This window comes from Perca flavescens, chromosome 6 (genome assembly GCF_004354835.1).
Source record: "Perca flavescens isolate YP-PL-M2 chromosome 6, PFLA_1.0, whole genome shotgun sequence".
Classification (NCBI taxonomy): Eukaryota; Metazoa; Chordata; class Actinopteri; order Perciformes; family Percidae; genus Perca; species Perca flavescens.
The window spans coordinates 32,411,208-32,429,535 of record NC_041336.1 but is presented as its reverse complement, the minus strand read 5'-3'; the positions used below and the strand labels follow the sequence as shown (position 1 = coordinate 32,429,535).

Sequence of the window (18,328 nt, the reverse complement as noted above, 5' to 3'; positions counted from 1 at the left end):
GTGGGATTGCAAAAGTGAGCTAGTGAATAATTTATTAATTGAAGCGTGTAAATGCAGAGTCAACAGTGAATAGAAAGAAAAAAAAGACAGAAAGAGACAAGCTACAGACAGAAACACACGGAGAGAAAATTGTAAGATTGTGTTGATCCAGTGACCTGCCCCAAAAAGCAGCCAAAAAAACAGAACCGTGAACCTTGTGGGAATTGTTATCTAGAGAACCTTTCACCTTTATTACACTAATACTGAGCCCATTTAGAACCAAAAGAGCCAGTTCAGTAATTACTGGCAGACAGTAACCGGTCGCTCTACCCTCATCACTTTGCTCTTTGCTCTCCCTTTCCTCCTCCGTTCAAAAGTAGGGATGCACCGAACCCAGATTTTTGTGGTTCGGCCAAATACTGAACGCACTGGTTAAGGTTCTGCCGAACCCCAAACCAAACCCTACTCCCATCCTCAGTCCATTAACACAGTAAATGCATGAATGAAGTAAACAACGTCTGGTTAACACACGTTTTTAGCTGTGACTGTCCTTCCTTTGCCGTACCTGAAGTTGCTGCATTTTGGCTATTGTCTGTAGATTCCTTCATGCACAACTCGTATTCTTTCGGATGTTTCATACGCAAATGTTTTAACAGCGGCCATGTTGTGTATTGTTTAGGGTCCTTGCCACCACAAGACAAATTGGCACTGCAAATTGAACTTGGAACTGTAGCTTGACTTGAATGGCCTTCTTTTGACTGAAAGTACTGCCAAACAACACTTTTTCTGCTCACGAGTTCCATTTTCACTTTCTCACAGCCTACTGCATTCAACGCTCCACCTACGTAATCCCGTAATCAACGGCGGCGTCATTACGTCGACCAGCGTAGCGCGCGTAGTGCAAGCCTAGAGTCAAAGAGTATAGAAGTAACAAGAGGCGAAACTCAATAGAACGTTGTGTTGCGTTCAGTCCAAGATGGCGGCGCTGCAGCTCGGCCATGGGTGCGTTAGTTGTCCTTGTCTTCAGACAGATACTGGAGGGCATTTATGCACCGATTGCACCAGAACCAAAAGGCAACCAGGAACTGGCTACTCTCCAGAAATCAGGTAAATGCTCCCAAGACATTATCTTCACCCACGTTCTCCACCACACTAAGTCAAAAACAACAAAGTGATTGGTGGGATCAACAGCTTCAGCCCTTCGCCCTTCAAACTAATGTAACTATACTCAAATACCCAAAACGTGTGCTTATTGACGTTCAAACAAATGGGTTTGCAAACCAAAGCAAAATTGGGGACATGTTGATACGTTCAAAACATCCACCCAGACAAACTCCACAAAAGTAACTAGTCAGAACTCAGAACAGAACAAACAAAACAAAAAAACAGCACGATACTCCCAGAAATCATAATGCTAAAGACCACAGGCACCTGAATCTGTACTTCTGAAAAGTGCTTAAAATCTATTTCCATCCAGCAGGGTCACGGTTGGTTTCCAACTAACCAATCAACAATTCCTCACGTGTCCCACTAAGACTAGATTTAACGTTGCCAAATGGATCTGATCCCGGACGAGCCCCTATTTAACACTGGAGCCATAGAACTGTAACTGATAGAATAGCACGATAATGGTGAACGGTGTCCCTGTAAAGGCGGTTTGTGGAGACATTTTAATCATTCACAAACTTGTATATAGGGCAGGGCAATATATTGATATCGATATATGAGGCTAGCTATCGTCTTAGATTTTGGATATCGTAATATCCTGATGTGACACAAGTCTTGTCTTGTCCTGGTTTTTAAAGGCTGCAATTAGGCCTGTCGCGATAGTCAATAAATCGAGTTATCGCACGATTAAAAAAAAATGAGCTCGATAATATTTCCAGCCGCGATAATTTCCATTTGCATGCTTGTTTGTTTTTCTCGTCTCTCTCTACCAAAGAGACTGGAGGACCACTCTCGGTTCCTTAGCGTAACGAGGAGTGAACCCTCCACCGCAGGGTTTCCCGCAGCACTTTGTAGTTAAGGCGCCGTCAAAACAAAAGTATATGATGTTACTCGGCGTCCCGTTTTCTTCCTTTCATTCCAAACCACACAGCTGGCAACCTGCAGGTGGAGGCGGTGGAGACGGGCTCGGACATACACGCCACTGTGGACTCGTCAGTCACTCAAGCGGTTTCAGGAAAGTGGCTGCATGTGTCCGACAATGCACAGAACATTAACGGTACAAGCCTACAGCTGTCCGCGGACACCGAGTGTGGAAAGTATGTCAGAGTTGCACCAGTGTGTGTGTGTGTGTGTGTGTGTACCCGTTTTACTATATTCGTGGGGTCCAAAAACCGGGGACTACAGTATACTTGTGGGGTCTGCACAGCCTCGTGGGGACCAAAATGCTGGTCCCCACGAGTTTGAAGGGCTGTTTGAGGGTTAAGACTTGGTTTTAGGATTAGGGTTAGAATTAGGTTATGGTTAGGGTAAGGGGCTAGGGAATGCATTATGTCAATGACAAGTCCCCACAAAGATAGTAATACAGACATGTGTGTGTGTGTGTGTGTGTGTGTGTGTGTCCCGCCCCCACGAAGCTCCGACCTGAAGAGGAGCAGAAGCCGCACCTTCGCCAAAATGAAGACTGAAAAACAGAACTATTTTGGTACATTTACTCGCCATGTGGCAGATAGCCATACAGATAGATTTAATTTATTAATTATATATTGTTTAAATTTAATATTTAGTGTTAAATAATTGTAAAATGTAGTACAGAGTCTGTAGTCTGAGAACTTACGTGTCACAAACGGCAATTCCACAACTGTACATCAGCGTGAAAGACGACTTACTACAGGAGATTAAAGACTCAGTTCCAGTGTTAAATATTCTTTAGAAATAAAAGTGTATTGATCTTTGAAAAAGTGTACCTGTATTATTATGCCATTATCATTATATTAGATGCAAATGGTCTTTCGATGACAATATTATCGTTTATTGCAATAATTTCTGGGACAATTTATCGTCCAGCAAAATTTGTTATCGTGACAGGCCTAGCTGCAATACAGTAAAGTGATGTCATTTTCTGAACACACCAGACTGTTCTAGCTGTTCTATTATTTGCCTTTACCCACATAGTTATTATATCAACATAACTGATGATTATTTATCAAAAATCTCATTGTGTGCATATTTTGTGAAAGCACAAATTGTCAACCCTACAATATTGGTCAAAAATATTGGGATATTTGATTTTCTCCATATCGCCCAGCTCTACCCATTCACCGACTGTCTTCTCTGTGTCTGTCTACCTCCTTCTCTATTTCATAGCCACCTAACATAAGGCAGCAGACAAGAGCTGTGTTTGAAAGCGTTCCCTATCACAGAAATTAATTTTTTTCACCAATATTGCCATTTAATATGAGATTATTTTTTAAGCTCTTTGTCTTTTGTATTATTCAACAAAGACAAGCAATAAATCATTGTATAGTATGACCAACACTAGATTAGATAGATTAAACAAACTGTTCTTTCCTGAAGGCCAGGCCTGTATGTGATGATGAAATTAGGTGACGCATGATTTTATATGAATGACATCTTTTATTGAACTACTTCAATCACAGTAGTATATTGAGCACTGACCAAGCCTGGTGTAAACATTCATATGAATGTCAGAAACAAACTAAAGTGCAGATTGCAGAAATATAAAAACAAATATGTGGCTTTACCATGCTTAGTAGTATTTTGATTATTTAATTATTATTTACTGTAATAAACATATGTAAACATGTGGATTCCTCTTTTTAAACACTGTCTTTGAACTTTACTAGACAGTTAAATAAGTAAAAATTTAGTATATGGGGTGCACATAACTTTTTCAGTGAGTTACTCAGGTGAGTACCAGCAGATGGTGTCTCACCCCATATGTAGCGCGGTCTTAATAAGTGCCGTCTTCCTCACTGTCCTCCTCACTGTCGGCACCACTGTCCTCTTCGGTCTCGCCCCCACTGTCCTCTGCTTCAGCTCAAATACTGAGAAACGATCACATGACTTGAGGGAGTCATATCTGATTTCAAACTCTTCAATTAACCCCCTGATTAAGTGTATCTTGTCTCTGTCAGCATCAGCATTAGAAACAGGGTGTGCCCTGTGGCTTTCATATTCTCCAATGGTCAGCTTTTCCTTCTGAAACCTAATGGATGTGGTCTTCAAAATGTTGCCAATGTCACTGTTATCACTCATAGCCAGTTGCATTTTAATGGCTGGCAATAGTCTTGATATTTTTAACAGTGTTTCATGCCTCCGTGCAGACCATCTGATATTATGAAACCAGTTTCACAAAGGAGATCCCATTTTCTTCACATAGCTTATTCAGTGCAGCAGGTTTTTTTTTTGCTCCACCTTTTTGTAAATAAAAACTGCAGCAGCTTGACCACGGAGCGATTAAATGTCTCACAGTAAGGAACTTTGCGATCAGCTGATTTTGCGCAATTCTCCAGTGTGCGTGCGGTGCACAGAATGTGCACAAGGGAGTGTCCAATCGCAGCAAGTTGCCGGAGTTTTGGCAAAAAAATTCAGCAGACTGCAACTTTGCTCGTAACTCCCCGCTGATGGTGTGAGCGATGCTCTGCGCGATCCGTGTGCCCCCTTCACGTGAATGATGTGCACCTCCGACAACTCCGCGATGTTTCAGGGACGTATAATAAGTATTTTTGTTTTGGTTTATTTACATGATGCTGGGCGCGTCCGCCTCCGTCACACAAAACAACCGGCGCATCTACTGACGCAAGTCACGCAACAATGTGTTTTCAGTGACTGTCTGAAATCTGGTTTGGTTGTTCACTATATAGGCTAGTTCACTATTTAATAAAAAATAAACACTATATAGGGAATAGTGAGGGAGTGAATGAGGGAACGGTTTCCAACACAGCAAAGCTCTGCTCTCCAAATTAGCCACATGGGTTCCTCCACTTCCACTACACCTTCCATTGCTTAAACATGATATTAGCATTTTAACAAAGCAATTTCTTTTAACTTGTAAGCAGCTCTACGTAGTAGAAGGCCCATACTGACCGGCAAAGGCCAACCCTTTCTAGCTTCAGTGTGACTGCATATCCACTAATCAGCTACACTCTGGGGTTCTACCCCTTCTTGCTAAGCCAAAGTAAATATGTACTGACAAGTCCTATGGTAGGCAGTGTAGTATTTAGTTTGCTCTTCTCCAGATTTCCCCTGGGGCACCTGTGGTGCAAACACCCATGTTGTTACTCAATAGTTCCCTCAACCAAGGGGTTGAAAAAAAGGTTCATAACAAAGGTACCCTGCAGATACATTTTTATTACAGATCGGCCAGCCAATAAATAGTTACATAACGTGACTACAGAAATACCAAAAATGTTTTCAAATACCAAAAATGTTTTAAAATACAGTGTTGCCATTCCAAAAGATGTAAGGGATTCTATCAAAAAATTTAGTTTTCATGCATTTCTGTAAAGACAAAAAATGGTCTATAAATAGTCTGGACTTTTTCAAACTCTCAAATATAAAACAATGATATTAGCCTAAGAAATCCAGTATTGGTCGTGCTATAATGTCAACACGACGCAGTTTGTTTATAAGAAAGCTTCAATCGACAGAACTCTAGCAGAAGTCTCCTCCACTAACGAACGAGACGATGAGCGTAACGATCGCGAACAAAAGCCCACCTTAAAAATATGGACGGAGTTACATCGTGGAAGATGCTAAGAAGTATGAAATAAAGTGGTAATGGCACAATGGAAGTATTATAACGTTTTGCTTCAACATTCATTAGCAGGTCGTTGCGCTATGCATCTCAAACATTGATGCGAGCTAACTAGGGCTGCACGATATGAGCAAAATATCTAATTGCGCTTATTTTGACTGATATTGGGATTGCGATATGATTCACGATATTGGAGGGAATGATCGTTTTTGTATAATTATTTTCATTTTCACTTAAAAGTGGCAGTGCTCTGCTACGTCCTGCGACACCCTGCAGTGCCCTGCTATGCCGTGAACTACTACAACTACTATTTCTAGTCACTGTTCCATTATCTTTACTGTGACTATTATTGCCACTGTTCATCACCCCCCCCCCCCCAACTGGCACCGTCAGACACCGCCTATCAAGAGCCTGGGTCTGTCCGAGGTTTCTTCCTGAGAGGGACTTTTTCCTCGCCACTGTCGCACTAAATGCTTGCTCTTGGGGGAATTACTGGAATTGTTGGGTCTTTGTAAATTATAGAGTGGGGTCTAGACCTACTCTATCTTTAAAGTGTCTTGAAATAACTCTTGTTATGAATTGATACTATAAATGAAAATTGAATTGAATTATTAGAGCTGGGTAATATAACGATATTATATCGATATCGTGATACGAGAATAGATATCGTCTTAGATTTTGGATATCGTAATATCGCGATATGACAAGTGTTAAAGGCTGCATTACAGTAAAGTGATGTCATGTCCTGAACTTACAAACTGTTCTATTATTTTCCTTTACCCACTTAGTCATTATATCCACATTACTGATGATTATTTATCAAAAATCTCATTGTGTAAATATTTTGTGAAAGCACCAATAGTCAACACTACAATATCGTTGCGGTATAGATATTGAGGTATGTGGCCACAAATATCGTGATATTTGATTTTCTCCATATCGCCCAGCCCTAAAAAGTATTAACATTGAAAGATATTAAATTGATTATAGTGTGATTTTTGCAAGGATCTGTACCAAACAGTTCAGGATGTCTCTGCAGCACCACAATACTACACCACAAATATTGCGCCCCCCCCATGCGATTTGGATATTGCACTCGTCCATATTGCGATTTTGATACAATTGCGATTGATTGTGCAGCCCTAAAGCTAACCATATTAAACATCTACAACACAATCCTTGAATGTGTGATTACTGTTGCTGCATATTTCTATTTTGGGACTGAGCCTTATGCCCAGAGTCTTGCTCGCCTGTTTCTCTAAATCGGCAAGGTTAAGAGAACTGGGTGAAGCTAAACAAATCCTATACTTTAGCTGGATGAAGCACTGCAGCAACAGCACAGGCTGGTTGGAAATCCAGAAATTGTGATATATGTATGGATAATTCAACCGTGAGTGAAATGGTAAAACATAAGCTTGGGACACAGCATGCGACAAATAGAAAGTCAAAGCCCATCAGATTGCTCACAGCTGCTTCAGCTTAGCACTTCAATCTAGTCAGATCTCTCTTTGGACTCCGAGGAGATAGGCGTTTATTTCTTGTTTCTAAAAATAGTCTGTGTGCAGTGAGAGTGTGGAAATAAAGAATTGGCCTTCACAACACGTTGAGCACAGTGACTCTAACGCTATTGCTCACACCCGTTGCGTCAAATCAAAAACATATCGGTGTTGAACTGAACTTACAGTGGCTTCTTATCTCCAAAACGTTTTAACCTCAACCTCTGACAGATAGGGCTGGGCATCGTTCAAAATCTTTCGATACCGGTTCCTTAACTATACTTTTTTTTAATACCATAGGGTTCAAAATCCATTTCAACATCACCTTTCTACCTTAATTGTGAATCAAAACAGTTATCAAAATTAAAAAATTCTGGTAACGCTGCTCACTCAGAGTAACATTAATCAAACCCACCCTCAACGGTCGCCATCTTTGCTCTGTAGCAGAAGCTACAGGACCACCAGCATATTTCAGAATTGTGACGGGCGAGGAAGCTGCAGCGGTTACGATTGTTTTTTTGTTTAAGCTGTCATGTTTACTGCTTCAAAAATAACCCCCGGTATATTTTAAGACATAATTAAGAGCGTGGTTTACTAACACACATGGTTAATTATGCAACTGCTAATTCATCTGCCCAACTGCCTCACTTGGTGTGGAGCATGTGTTTGTGTGTGGTTGGACTGTGCTGCTCTGCTCTCAAACTGCTAGAAGGTGTTTAGTCTCTGCCAGCTACCGGAGCAAATTGGTCTGCGCTCTGCAGGGCTTGGAGTAAATGAGCGTGCTACTGCCGTGGTGCACAGCCTGGGCCAAGCTTCGGAGCTGCGCACATCAGTTTAATGCTGCTGCGATAGTCAGGCCAGTCATGCCAGAAAACCACAAATAATTGTGTTGAAAATAGATTCGGTGTCTACCCCGACTGAGATTTACCAATTTTGAAAATCTCAGGATCTGTTTTCATGTTGCTGTACATCTAACGTCCTGAGAAAGAATCTGCATACAGTGCTAAGCGTAAGTGAATACACCCATGCTAAAGTTGACTAAAAAAAAAAAAAAAATCATCTTTTGGAAATTGATCTTAAATCGCTTAATTCAAAAAATGAGGAAAAATCCGACCTTTAATGACACCAATTTTCTTTGTGAATAAATAATGTATCGTAAATAAATAAATGTTCTTCCTGAAAATACAGGGGGCATAAGTCAGTACACTCCTATGTTAAAGTCCCATAGAGGCAGGCAGATTTTTATTTTTTAAAGGCCAGTTATTTCATGGATCCAGGATACTATGCATCCTGATAAAGTTCCCTTGGCCTTTAGAATTAAAATAGCCCCCCCCCCACATTATCACATAGCCTTCACCATACCTAGAGATTGGAATGGGGTATTTTCCATAAAATCATCTCTCAATGCTAAATCAAACCAGCTATTAGACTAACTGAAATAAAAGCATGCCAATCTCTAGATATATTTATTTATACATTATTCATTCACTAAGAAAATTGGTGTCCTTAAAGGTTGGATGTTTCCTAATTTTTTTAATTAAGGCATTAAGATCAATTTCCAAAAGATGATTTTCTATTCCTCTTTTTATTCAACTTTAACTTGGATGTATTCACTTATGCTTAGCACAGTACCTCAGATGAATTGATACGGAGCCACGGTATACTCCTCATATTCCATTATTTTTACGTCTGCTGACTGGACAGCTGCCACTACACAAACTATGTCACATATATTGTTAACATCAATTTTTTTTTTTTTCATCTTCATTAATTCACTTTAGACACCATTTGAAAATGTAATCATCGAATTGTGCATTTGGAGAATTGTGACACCCCTAGTAAGTTAACCAAAGGATAATTCAACTATAGGTATAAATCGATAAAGTAATCGATAGATTAATCAATAAAAAAAGGTTATTGGTTAATGGTTAGTAGCAGCCTTAATGTAAATGAAGGCCAACTGAGACAGAAAGTCCTAAAGGCCCAGGCAGTGTATGAGTCTCAGCGTGGTCCCGCTGACTCCTTCATGTCTTGACTGCCTCTGCAGTATGGTTACAGTTCCGCCCCTGTCAGCTCTGTGCTGTTCTCCAAACTGCAGATACAGCATGAAGAGTGGAAGGTGAGCCAGACACAGGCCGGGACAGAGCTGGGATACACCGACAGATACAGTGGTAGGAAAGAGTGCGTGTTCTGTGTCTTATTGCAACAGTGTGACCCTAAACCTGTATCCATTAGAAACAGAGCAGACCGAGCACGTGTGCCACTCACTCTTTGCAGGTGCTGGAGACGTGAGCCGGTACAGTGTATTTACAGTCCATGATCATGGTGAGAGTCTCGCTGTCGTTGGCTTCCTGGAAGGGGGGCTGGCCACATACCAACATGAAGAGGATCACACCGAGACTCCAGATATCTGAGGCAGAGGGAAAAACACAAACGCAGTCTGAATCCATGTGTAACTTACAGCATACACACATATTACAAACATTACTCTTCAGTCACACACTGTGCTAGCTGTCATTCCCTGAGAATACAAACTTCTTTTGACCCATTATGAATCACTGTCATCATAATATGGATAGGGATGCGCCGATCAGACTTTCAAAGTCCTGACACTGATGCCTGGGGCTTTGGGTATCGGCCGATCTGATACATAAATGAATAAGCTGTATGCCTCGCTGTGCGGAAGTGACTGGGATCGCTCTTTTAAACCTGTAAAGCCCAGTTCAGACCAAAGAGTCGTGACAAGATGAAACCGTTTTGGCAGAGTCTTGGACGGACAGCCAGAGAGTTGACTGAAGAGAGGGAGCGGTTAGAACATAGCAGAGAATCAGAGAAAGAAAACGCAGGTTTCTCTGTTTCATCTCTAATAGAAATGCAGCTGTAGCCAGTATCTCGCTATCACTATCCTCATTCATGTTTTAAAGTGTTCATATTATGCTGTTTGGCCTTTTCCTTTATATTGTTATATATCTTGTTTTGTGCACATTATAGGTTTACAAAGTGAAAAAGCCCAAAAACACTGTTCCCAAACTGCTCCAAAAAGCTCTATTGTAGTCCAGCCTTTACTTCAGAGACAAACATGCATCACTTTGTAACACACGTTATAATGCTAGCCTAGCTGCTAGCGTGCCACACCCTCATACTCTGCTTCTGACTGGCTAGTAGTCCTTACCTAGCTACTGAGCATGTGCGACCCCCAACAAAAATGGAACAGAAGTGAGATGCCTCACTCTGTAGCTAAAACAGAGAGCTCAACACACAGGGTGAAAAGAGGAGCTGCAGCAATGTGCAGTACAATAAAAATATGGTGTTTTTTTTAAATTAAACCATGTAAACCTATTCTCATATAACCTCTAAATACAATTATGGACCTGAAAATGAGCATAATATGAGCACTTTAAGATGCTACGAACGATATCCAGCTATAATTTGGAATGGAAGTCCAGAGAGTGGTTTCTATGCAGATGACACACCGTCTCGTCTCATTGGTGGAAACTGGCAGCTTTCAGAACGCTGCAGACCGGAGACTCTCAAGGAGACAAACATTTCTAGGCTTCAGGCAGCATCCGCCTTGACTTAAACATTGCTTTCCTAACTTTGGAAAGCAACATGTAACACATAGCTATGCATTTACTGAATTATCAATAAATAAATAAAATAAAAAATAAGAAATAAATAATTGATATGAATAGTTTGGCCCCATTGTCACGGATACCCTATTCACTCAGTGTCGACCCGATCCCCAATATCAGTATCAGCTGATGAGTCCCTAACAATGGATCATCCTATCACAGATTTACATGCAAAAAAATAGAAAATCTAAAAAGCGCAGATGCAAGGGCTTGTTGCTGATAGAAATAGCTCGAGTCATCGTCTTCTCCCACACTCATCTTTTTTATATTTTGTGACATATAGTAATTAAAGCCCAATCTGACCACAGCCTGTGGGATCCACTGAAAACATTTGGATGTGCTAAAACGTCAACAGCCATCTGGGAAAGTGGCGAATGAGATGGAATACGTTGCTGAATTTGTACTTCGAGTCGAGTGTTTGTCAGTGTAGTCGCGTGTGTGGAAATATTGCAGATTATTTGGGCTGTAGATTACATGATGTGTTCAAAGATAAACTCCAAGGCAACGCTCAATGCTACAGAGGACTCAACGCCCCCTTACAGCTGACGTTCCAGATATTGCGCCGGATGTTCCTCGCCTCGTGTCAAGAGTTAACTTCGTGTAATATTGTATGTGGCGTTTTCTTTTGCGGGGGTGCAAATGTTCCACCAAAACAAGTTCCTTCCAGAGACTAATTAGCAGAGCCACCGTTGCTGCGTCTGGAGCTTAGCGCCGCACAAGACCATTGGGATTGGTTTTGAGATTGGTCTGGGATTGGTCTGTGGTGTAGCAAGACCTTACTCCACTGTGCTGACATTATGAGACTAGTGACGACCTAACATGCTTGAAGGGAAAGGCCATCTCATCTTACAAATATGTCTTTCCTCAATACCTCGCTCCTCTCACGTCTTCAGAAAGGGGGACTACGATGGAAAAGATGCCATTGAATGGAAATGAGGAGACAATTAAGGGAAGTGGGATTTCCTCAGAGTCTGGTAAACAAGTGTGAGACAGTAAATGTCCGTACTTTCCTGTCTTCTTTCTCCCATGGCATTTTTAACCGATCCTGTGCTCGCACAGCTGTCTCACAGCTGGAAGGCTGAATGGCTGTGCACCGGGAGGGGGTGAAGGAGGGTTTACATAATAGGTTCACATCATTGAAACCCCAAAAAAGCGCTCATGCACAGTGTAATAAACGTCAAATCAATTCACCTGTGTGTATGGGTTTATTCAAGTGTGCATCATGTATGCACCGTGAGAAAGCAAACTGCCAACAGGCAGAAACACTGAGCCACACCCACACGCACACACACACACAAACACACACACGAGAAAGAAGCCACTCCAGTCAAACATTGGCAGCTCTGCAGTAATTAACATGATGACGATGTTTAAGTAACTTTCTAATTAAGCTCAAAGGCTCAGATGCCCTCAATACGTAATGGGTTGGCAGAGCGGAGCCCTGATGATGCACAAAAAAAGAAGCCAGATCCTTAAAAAAATCCAACTCTGAAAACTACTTTTTGCGGCTTTCACGTTTTTTTCACACGGATTATGAGATGCTTATAGCCAGAGGCGTAGCCCTGAGTCAGCTACTGTATCTGATGCATTGTAAATTGGGCTGGCCCTCTCTTTAGACCCGTCCTTGCCGAGTTAGTCTCAGCATGGCGTATAACCCTAGCCCTGCTGTGTCGAACGCAAAATTACGAATCCCACTATGGCCACGCCAAGACCCACCCTACGAAGCAGCTCGATTGGTTGGGGTTAGGCGTTTCACCTCGAGTGGTTAAGGTTAGGGGATTGGTCAGGGGGTAGGACCTGTACATGTAAGCATGGATGCCTGGCCAATAGTAGTGTGTGAACGCTATTGAAGGGCGGGTCTTGGCGTGGCCATAGTGGGATTCGTAATATCGCGTGTCGAACTGATCATTCAGAGAGAAATCCCAAGGAGCTGGACTCGAGCTCGTGGTGCTTTTAGGAGCACTCGTTTACGAGAAAGGCTCAGTTGATTGACGCAAATGTAATTGGTCTGGTTCGGACTTTAATGCAGTCCATCAAATACAAGCTCGAGACACACCTGCACTCACAAACATGGTGCTCATGTCTGCGGAGCCTCCTTGGCCCTGCTCCAGCTCTTCCATCCCATCTGCCCCCCCCAGGGCCAAGGTCTCTGCTACATCCAGCATGGCACAGGAAAGGACACCAATCCCATCCAGCTAAGGCTGGGCAATATATCGATATTGTGATATAAGACTAGATATCGTCTTAGATTTTAGATATCCACATATCGTGATATGACATAAGTGTCTTTTCCTGGTTTTAAAGGCTGCATTACAGTAAAGTGATGTACTTTTCTGAATTTACCAGACTGTTCTAGCTCTTCTATTATTTGCCTTTTCCCCACTTAGACATTATGTCCACATTACTGATGATTATTTATCTAAAATCTAAGTGTGAAGATATTTTGTTAAAGCCCCAATTGTCAACCCTAGAATATCGCCGCAATATCGATATCGAGATATTTGGTCAAGAATATCGTGATATCTGATTTTCTCCATATCGCCCAGGCCTACATCCAGCCATGTCCACTGAGCAGTGGTGAAACGACAAGGCAACAGAAAGACAGGACACAGCATGCATAAGGAAGCAGTGTCCCCACACTCCAGTCGTCACTCATTTATTTAGAGTTTCAACTTAGAAACATAGATTTGGCACGATGAATAAAGTGATATAATCCAAATCATTCCTAGGTCTTTATTGTGCATCGACATACCCGCAACTCAAACCGCTGTTCCCGCACAGACGTGAGCAGGAAATAGAAAACGGGTGTAAACAGGAAAAGGCAGCAGAGATGCCACGCAGCTCGCAGCGCTCACACAGCCAGAAAACAGAGCAGCTACAGCTTTAATCTGGGAGAGGAAACCCTCCACGTTACCAGCCGAGACAGCTCCATAGCAGAATTTGTACGCTGATGCAAAGTGACCTGTACCATCTGCTCAAAGCTATTTCAATTCTTAAAGTTCACTGACATCTGATAACTGTGAAGACAGCCCAATAGAGTCCATGGCGTTCATCTGAAATGCTCAAAATTACACACAGCCACTAATGGACAGCAAGAGAGACTGTCAGCAACACACACACACGGTAGTGTCACCTGGGGTAGAGTGCAGCCAGCTGCCACAGACAGAGCCTCTCTGGAACAAGCTCCCTCTTTAAATCCTTCAAAAGAGAGGCTGTCAGCAACACACACACACACACACACACACACACACACACACACACACACACACACACACACACACACACACACACACACACACACACACACACACACACACACACACACACACACACACACACACACACACACACACACACACACACACCTGTTTTTTCTTTTATTAATCCTGGATCATTATGAAAATAGTTGACAGTTTTCTTTCCATCAACTAATAGTTTTGGCTCAAGAGTCTACAAAGCATTATAGTCCTGTACTTAGAATGGAATAAGATGGTTAACCTTTGTGCAATACAATATTATTATTTTTTATTATCCAGAAATCTGTTAACTTGTTTTTGTTCAACTGAGTGACTGCAGCTGCCATCTATGTGCTGCTACAGTCTAAATAAATGATGCACCTGCCTCATTAAAGAAACCACATCCAACTTAACTGCAGCACGACTACCAGCTTACGTTAAAGTTAGGTTAATGTTACTTATGTTTAAACAATATTTATGTAAGCTACCACCAGACAACAGGAAGAGATAGGGGTTTGCAAAAAAAAGAATTCTAAATGAGATTCAAGCTCTACAGATTCAAAATGGATTCATAGAATTCCAAAAATCGGTTCTAAAAAAGAAAGGGCCTTATTTTAGGAAGTCCAATGTGCCCAGTCGAGTTTACATTTCAACAGTCAACCTGGTAGCTGAAGTACTCCTTAAACCACATGCTGCAGTCTTTTTTAGTTTGATCAGAGTACAGCAACAGTTTTATACTTGAATGAAATGTATTTGAAAGCTGGCCAAAGTTTTTAGTTGCAAAAGTTTTTATTTTTGTATGAAAACATAAAAAGTAATATCAAACTACATTTCGTCTGTTGTTTCTTTTCTTTTAAATTGTAGGTCTACGGCAATCACATGGGAAAAGTAACTACATTTACATACTGTGAATTGGTTTTGAATCAAAAATCGATATTGAATCGAATAGTGAGCCTAAAAATCAGAATCGAAACGTTTAATCGGAAAGATTATTGAAGTTAAAAAAAAAAAAAACAGTTAAAACACCTTGAACTTTGAAATGTCCCTTTGATACTTACTTCCCGTTTGAACCTTTATGTTTTCGTTCGGACGCAAGACAAAATAAGAGTTTACCTGCATGACATAATGTGCAAAATAATCGTTTTTCTCGATTATGTTTTTTTTTCCGGAGCGTCTAGCAGCTAGGCCAATTGATGCAGCATAAACGGTGAAATAATGCAGCGCTATCACGTCCATCCCAGCTGGGAACAGACAAAGTGTCTGTGTGTGTGTGTTTGACCTAAGCCAGAGATAGAGGGGGGGTACAGCAAACCACCTCACACCTGGTCCTACTCACGGCAGCATCCGTTACTATAGCAACGCTCCCGTCTCCATTTATTTGTCAGGCCCTCTGGCCCATCTGTGCACACATACTCACCACAACATGGCTGCAATCTCCACATCAATATTTTGTGTGCACTGTGCAGTCTGTCAACCAAAATTCTACAGTTTCATTTCACATTCACTGTCTTTCACAAACGTTCTCTGGTGACTCCCAAACACCAGGGGCTTGGATTCATTTCTGCATCAGTCAGTGATGACAGAATGAAATCTCTCTGCCTGTGCAAATACAGTAAGGAGTTGGCAATGATTAAAACAGAACTTATTCCCATCTCGGCCTCAACAAACAAACAAACAGCGCAGAAGGGAGGAGCCAGCCCCAGCCCCAGCCCCCCCACCCCTCAGTCATGTGCTATCTGTGTCTTTCTCTACAACCACACAGCCCAATCCCCTTACTTCTTCACAACAGCTGTCTGGCTCCGTCCCAATCATCAAACCCCACTAACACTCCGTGTCCATATCTCCTCAGTGGGGTTCCAGCGCTTGACCTGTAGATCTTAGTGTTCCACCCCCCCCCCCCACACACACACACACACACACACATCCTCTCCTCCTCTTCTCTGTATCACAGTGGCACCGTTGACGCGTTAATTAGCGACTGTGGCATCTTCTCCTCTCCCTACTCTGCATCCAGGCCATTGCTCAGATAAAACCACAGAGCAGCCTGAAAGGAGCAGCAACGGTCCCAGAACCAACAGTACCATTAACCACACCGTGTTGGAGGAACTGGACTGACAAAACACCACAAATAATCATTGTAAGGATTTAAACGGCAGCTGGTCTTAGTAACAGACCTGCATTTAAAATGGTGTTGACAAAACTATTTTACCTCACGGTTCATTTCCAAAGCGTCCCTGATTCTGAGCACTTCTGGGAGTGTGTCAAAGAGCACTGCTCCTTTCACCCATTCACTATTATCTTCCCTAATAAATACACACTCACTATTTAAAAAGGGGTGTGCGTGTGTCCGTGCGTGCTTGCGGTTGCATAAAGTGTGTATGGCTCAGTGTTTCTGCCTGTTGGCAGTTTGCTTTCTCACGGTGCATACATGATGCACACTTGAATAAACCCATACACACAGGTGAACTGATTTGACGTTTATTATACTGTCGACACACACACACACCCCATTTTGCATGATAGCGTTGCGCATGAGCGCTTTTTTGGGGGGTTCTCGTGTGTGTGTGTGTGTGTGTGTCAGTGGATATGACGCATGCCTTTGGTGTGGGAGACCTGGGTTCAATTCCCACTGTGATACATCAACCAGTGTGTCCCTGAACAAGACACTTAACCCCTAGCTCCAGAGGAGTGTGACCTCTGACATATATAGCAGTTGTAAGTCGCTTTGAATACAAGCGTCAGCTAAATGACATGTAATGTAATATAATATGTCATAATTTAGCAGGCTTGATCAGCCGACAGAAAGAACAAGACCAAACCTTCCAAACAAGGCTGTCACCATTATAACTATCTCATAGTAGGGGTGGGACCGATATATATTGTCTACGATAATATCGTCATTGGTGTGCTAACGATGTGCAAATTGACTTTATTGATTATTTTAATTACTTCAGGGGGGGGAAAACACTTCAAAACACGCATTAGAAGTGTAGAGTGGTAGAACGGGCGACAAAGAACCGCAGCGCGCGATTGTAACGTTCCCAGTTCCAGGTTTTACTAACAAGTTACAGCCACGCTGAACTAATCAATATAGGACTACGATACAACACAACCGTTACAAGAGCCTTCCAGGCGGCTCATAACATCCCGGAGGACATAGCCAGACCACCGGGCGCTCCGGGGATTGTTGTTGTTGTTGTTGTTGAGAGAAAGCAGAAGCGACCGGCCCGCTAGTCCCGGCTAAGCTAAGGAAACGGTGGAAACTACAACACGGAACTAGACTGCCAAGCCTCCTCAGCAGAACAACCAACGAACAACTACACACGCAACTGCTGCGTGAGGATTATCACTAAAACCCGTCTGATCCCGCTGTTAGCTAGCAGGCCGAGCTACAGTAGCTACCGCCGGCAGGGTCGAGACAAGAACTCCGGCAGGACCAGAGGAGGAGGACTGGGCATTTGTGTGCGTAACGAATGGAGTACCAACAGCAGGATCGTTGCCCAGCACTGCTCACCTGATCTGGAAGCCCTGTCGGTATTATACAGGCCATTTTATTTACCACGAAAATAGCACACTGCCGTCTACATAGCCCCCGATGCTAACGTTAGGAAAAGTTTGGCTCACCTGCTAACAACAACAACAAACTGCAGCGCGATCACCCGGAGGGGATACATATTGTAGCAGGGGACTTTAACAAGGCGTCCTTAAAGTCGGTACTCCCCAGCTTTTTCCAGCATGTAGATTGTGCTACTAGAGGGAAGAACACACTAGACCAAGGCCGCCCAATTTGGGGCCCGCGGGCCAAGTTTGACTCACTTTGCCATGGATTTGACATGCTCATGCTTATTCTCCTCTTATTTTATAAGTAACGACTACGAAACGTACATTTTGTGCAGTTTAAAAAGTACGTAATCGGAGTTTAACGGCAACGTAATGCACAGTGCAGGTAAACTTCCCATTTAAATTACATACGTACGTTTTATCTACGGAGAATGGCAAGAATTACGGTATTCTTCAACATCGACACTTATTTTTGGCCCATGGCCTTCCATCCAGATACATTTTGGCCCTTTATATTACCTGGGCCAGTCAGATCACATCCAACTACTCCTGATCCTAGCATACATCCCGGTCAGAAGGACTATACAGCCAAGAAGAAGGACTATCAGAACCTGGCCTGACCTGGCCTGGCCCTGTCCCAGCTCCAGGACTGCTTCCAATAAGGACATGGTTGTGTGCAATATGTTACAGTACAGAGCC

At 42.5% G+C, this 18,328-nt stretch overlaps 1 protein-coding gene across 1 annotated transcript in view; it reads right to left on the bottom strand.

Moving 5' to 3' along the window:
* Positions 1 to 18,328, bottom strand: part of snrka (SNF related kinase a) — a 37,145-nt gene that overhangs the window by 12,496 nt on the left and 6,321 nt on the right. Inside the window, exon 3 of the mRNA XM_028581765.1 lies at positions 9,469 to 9,610. Within this exon, the coding sequence (XP_028437566.1) occupies positions 9,469 to 9,610 (142 nt within the window). The remainder of the gene's footprint in view (positions 1 to 9,468; positions 9,611 to 18,328) is intronic.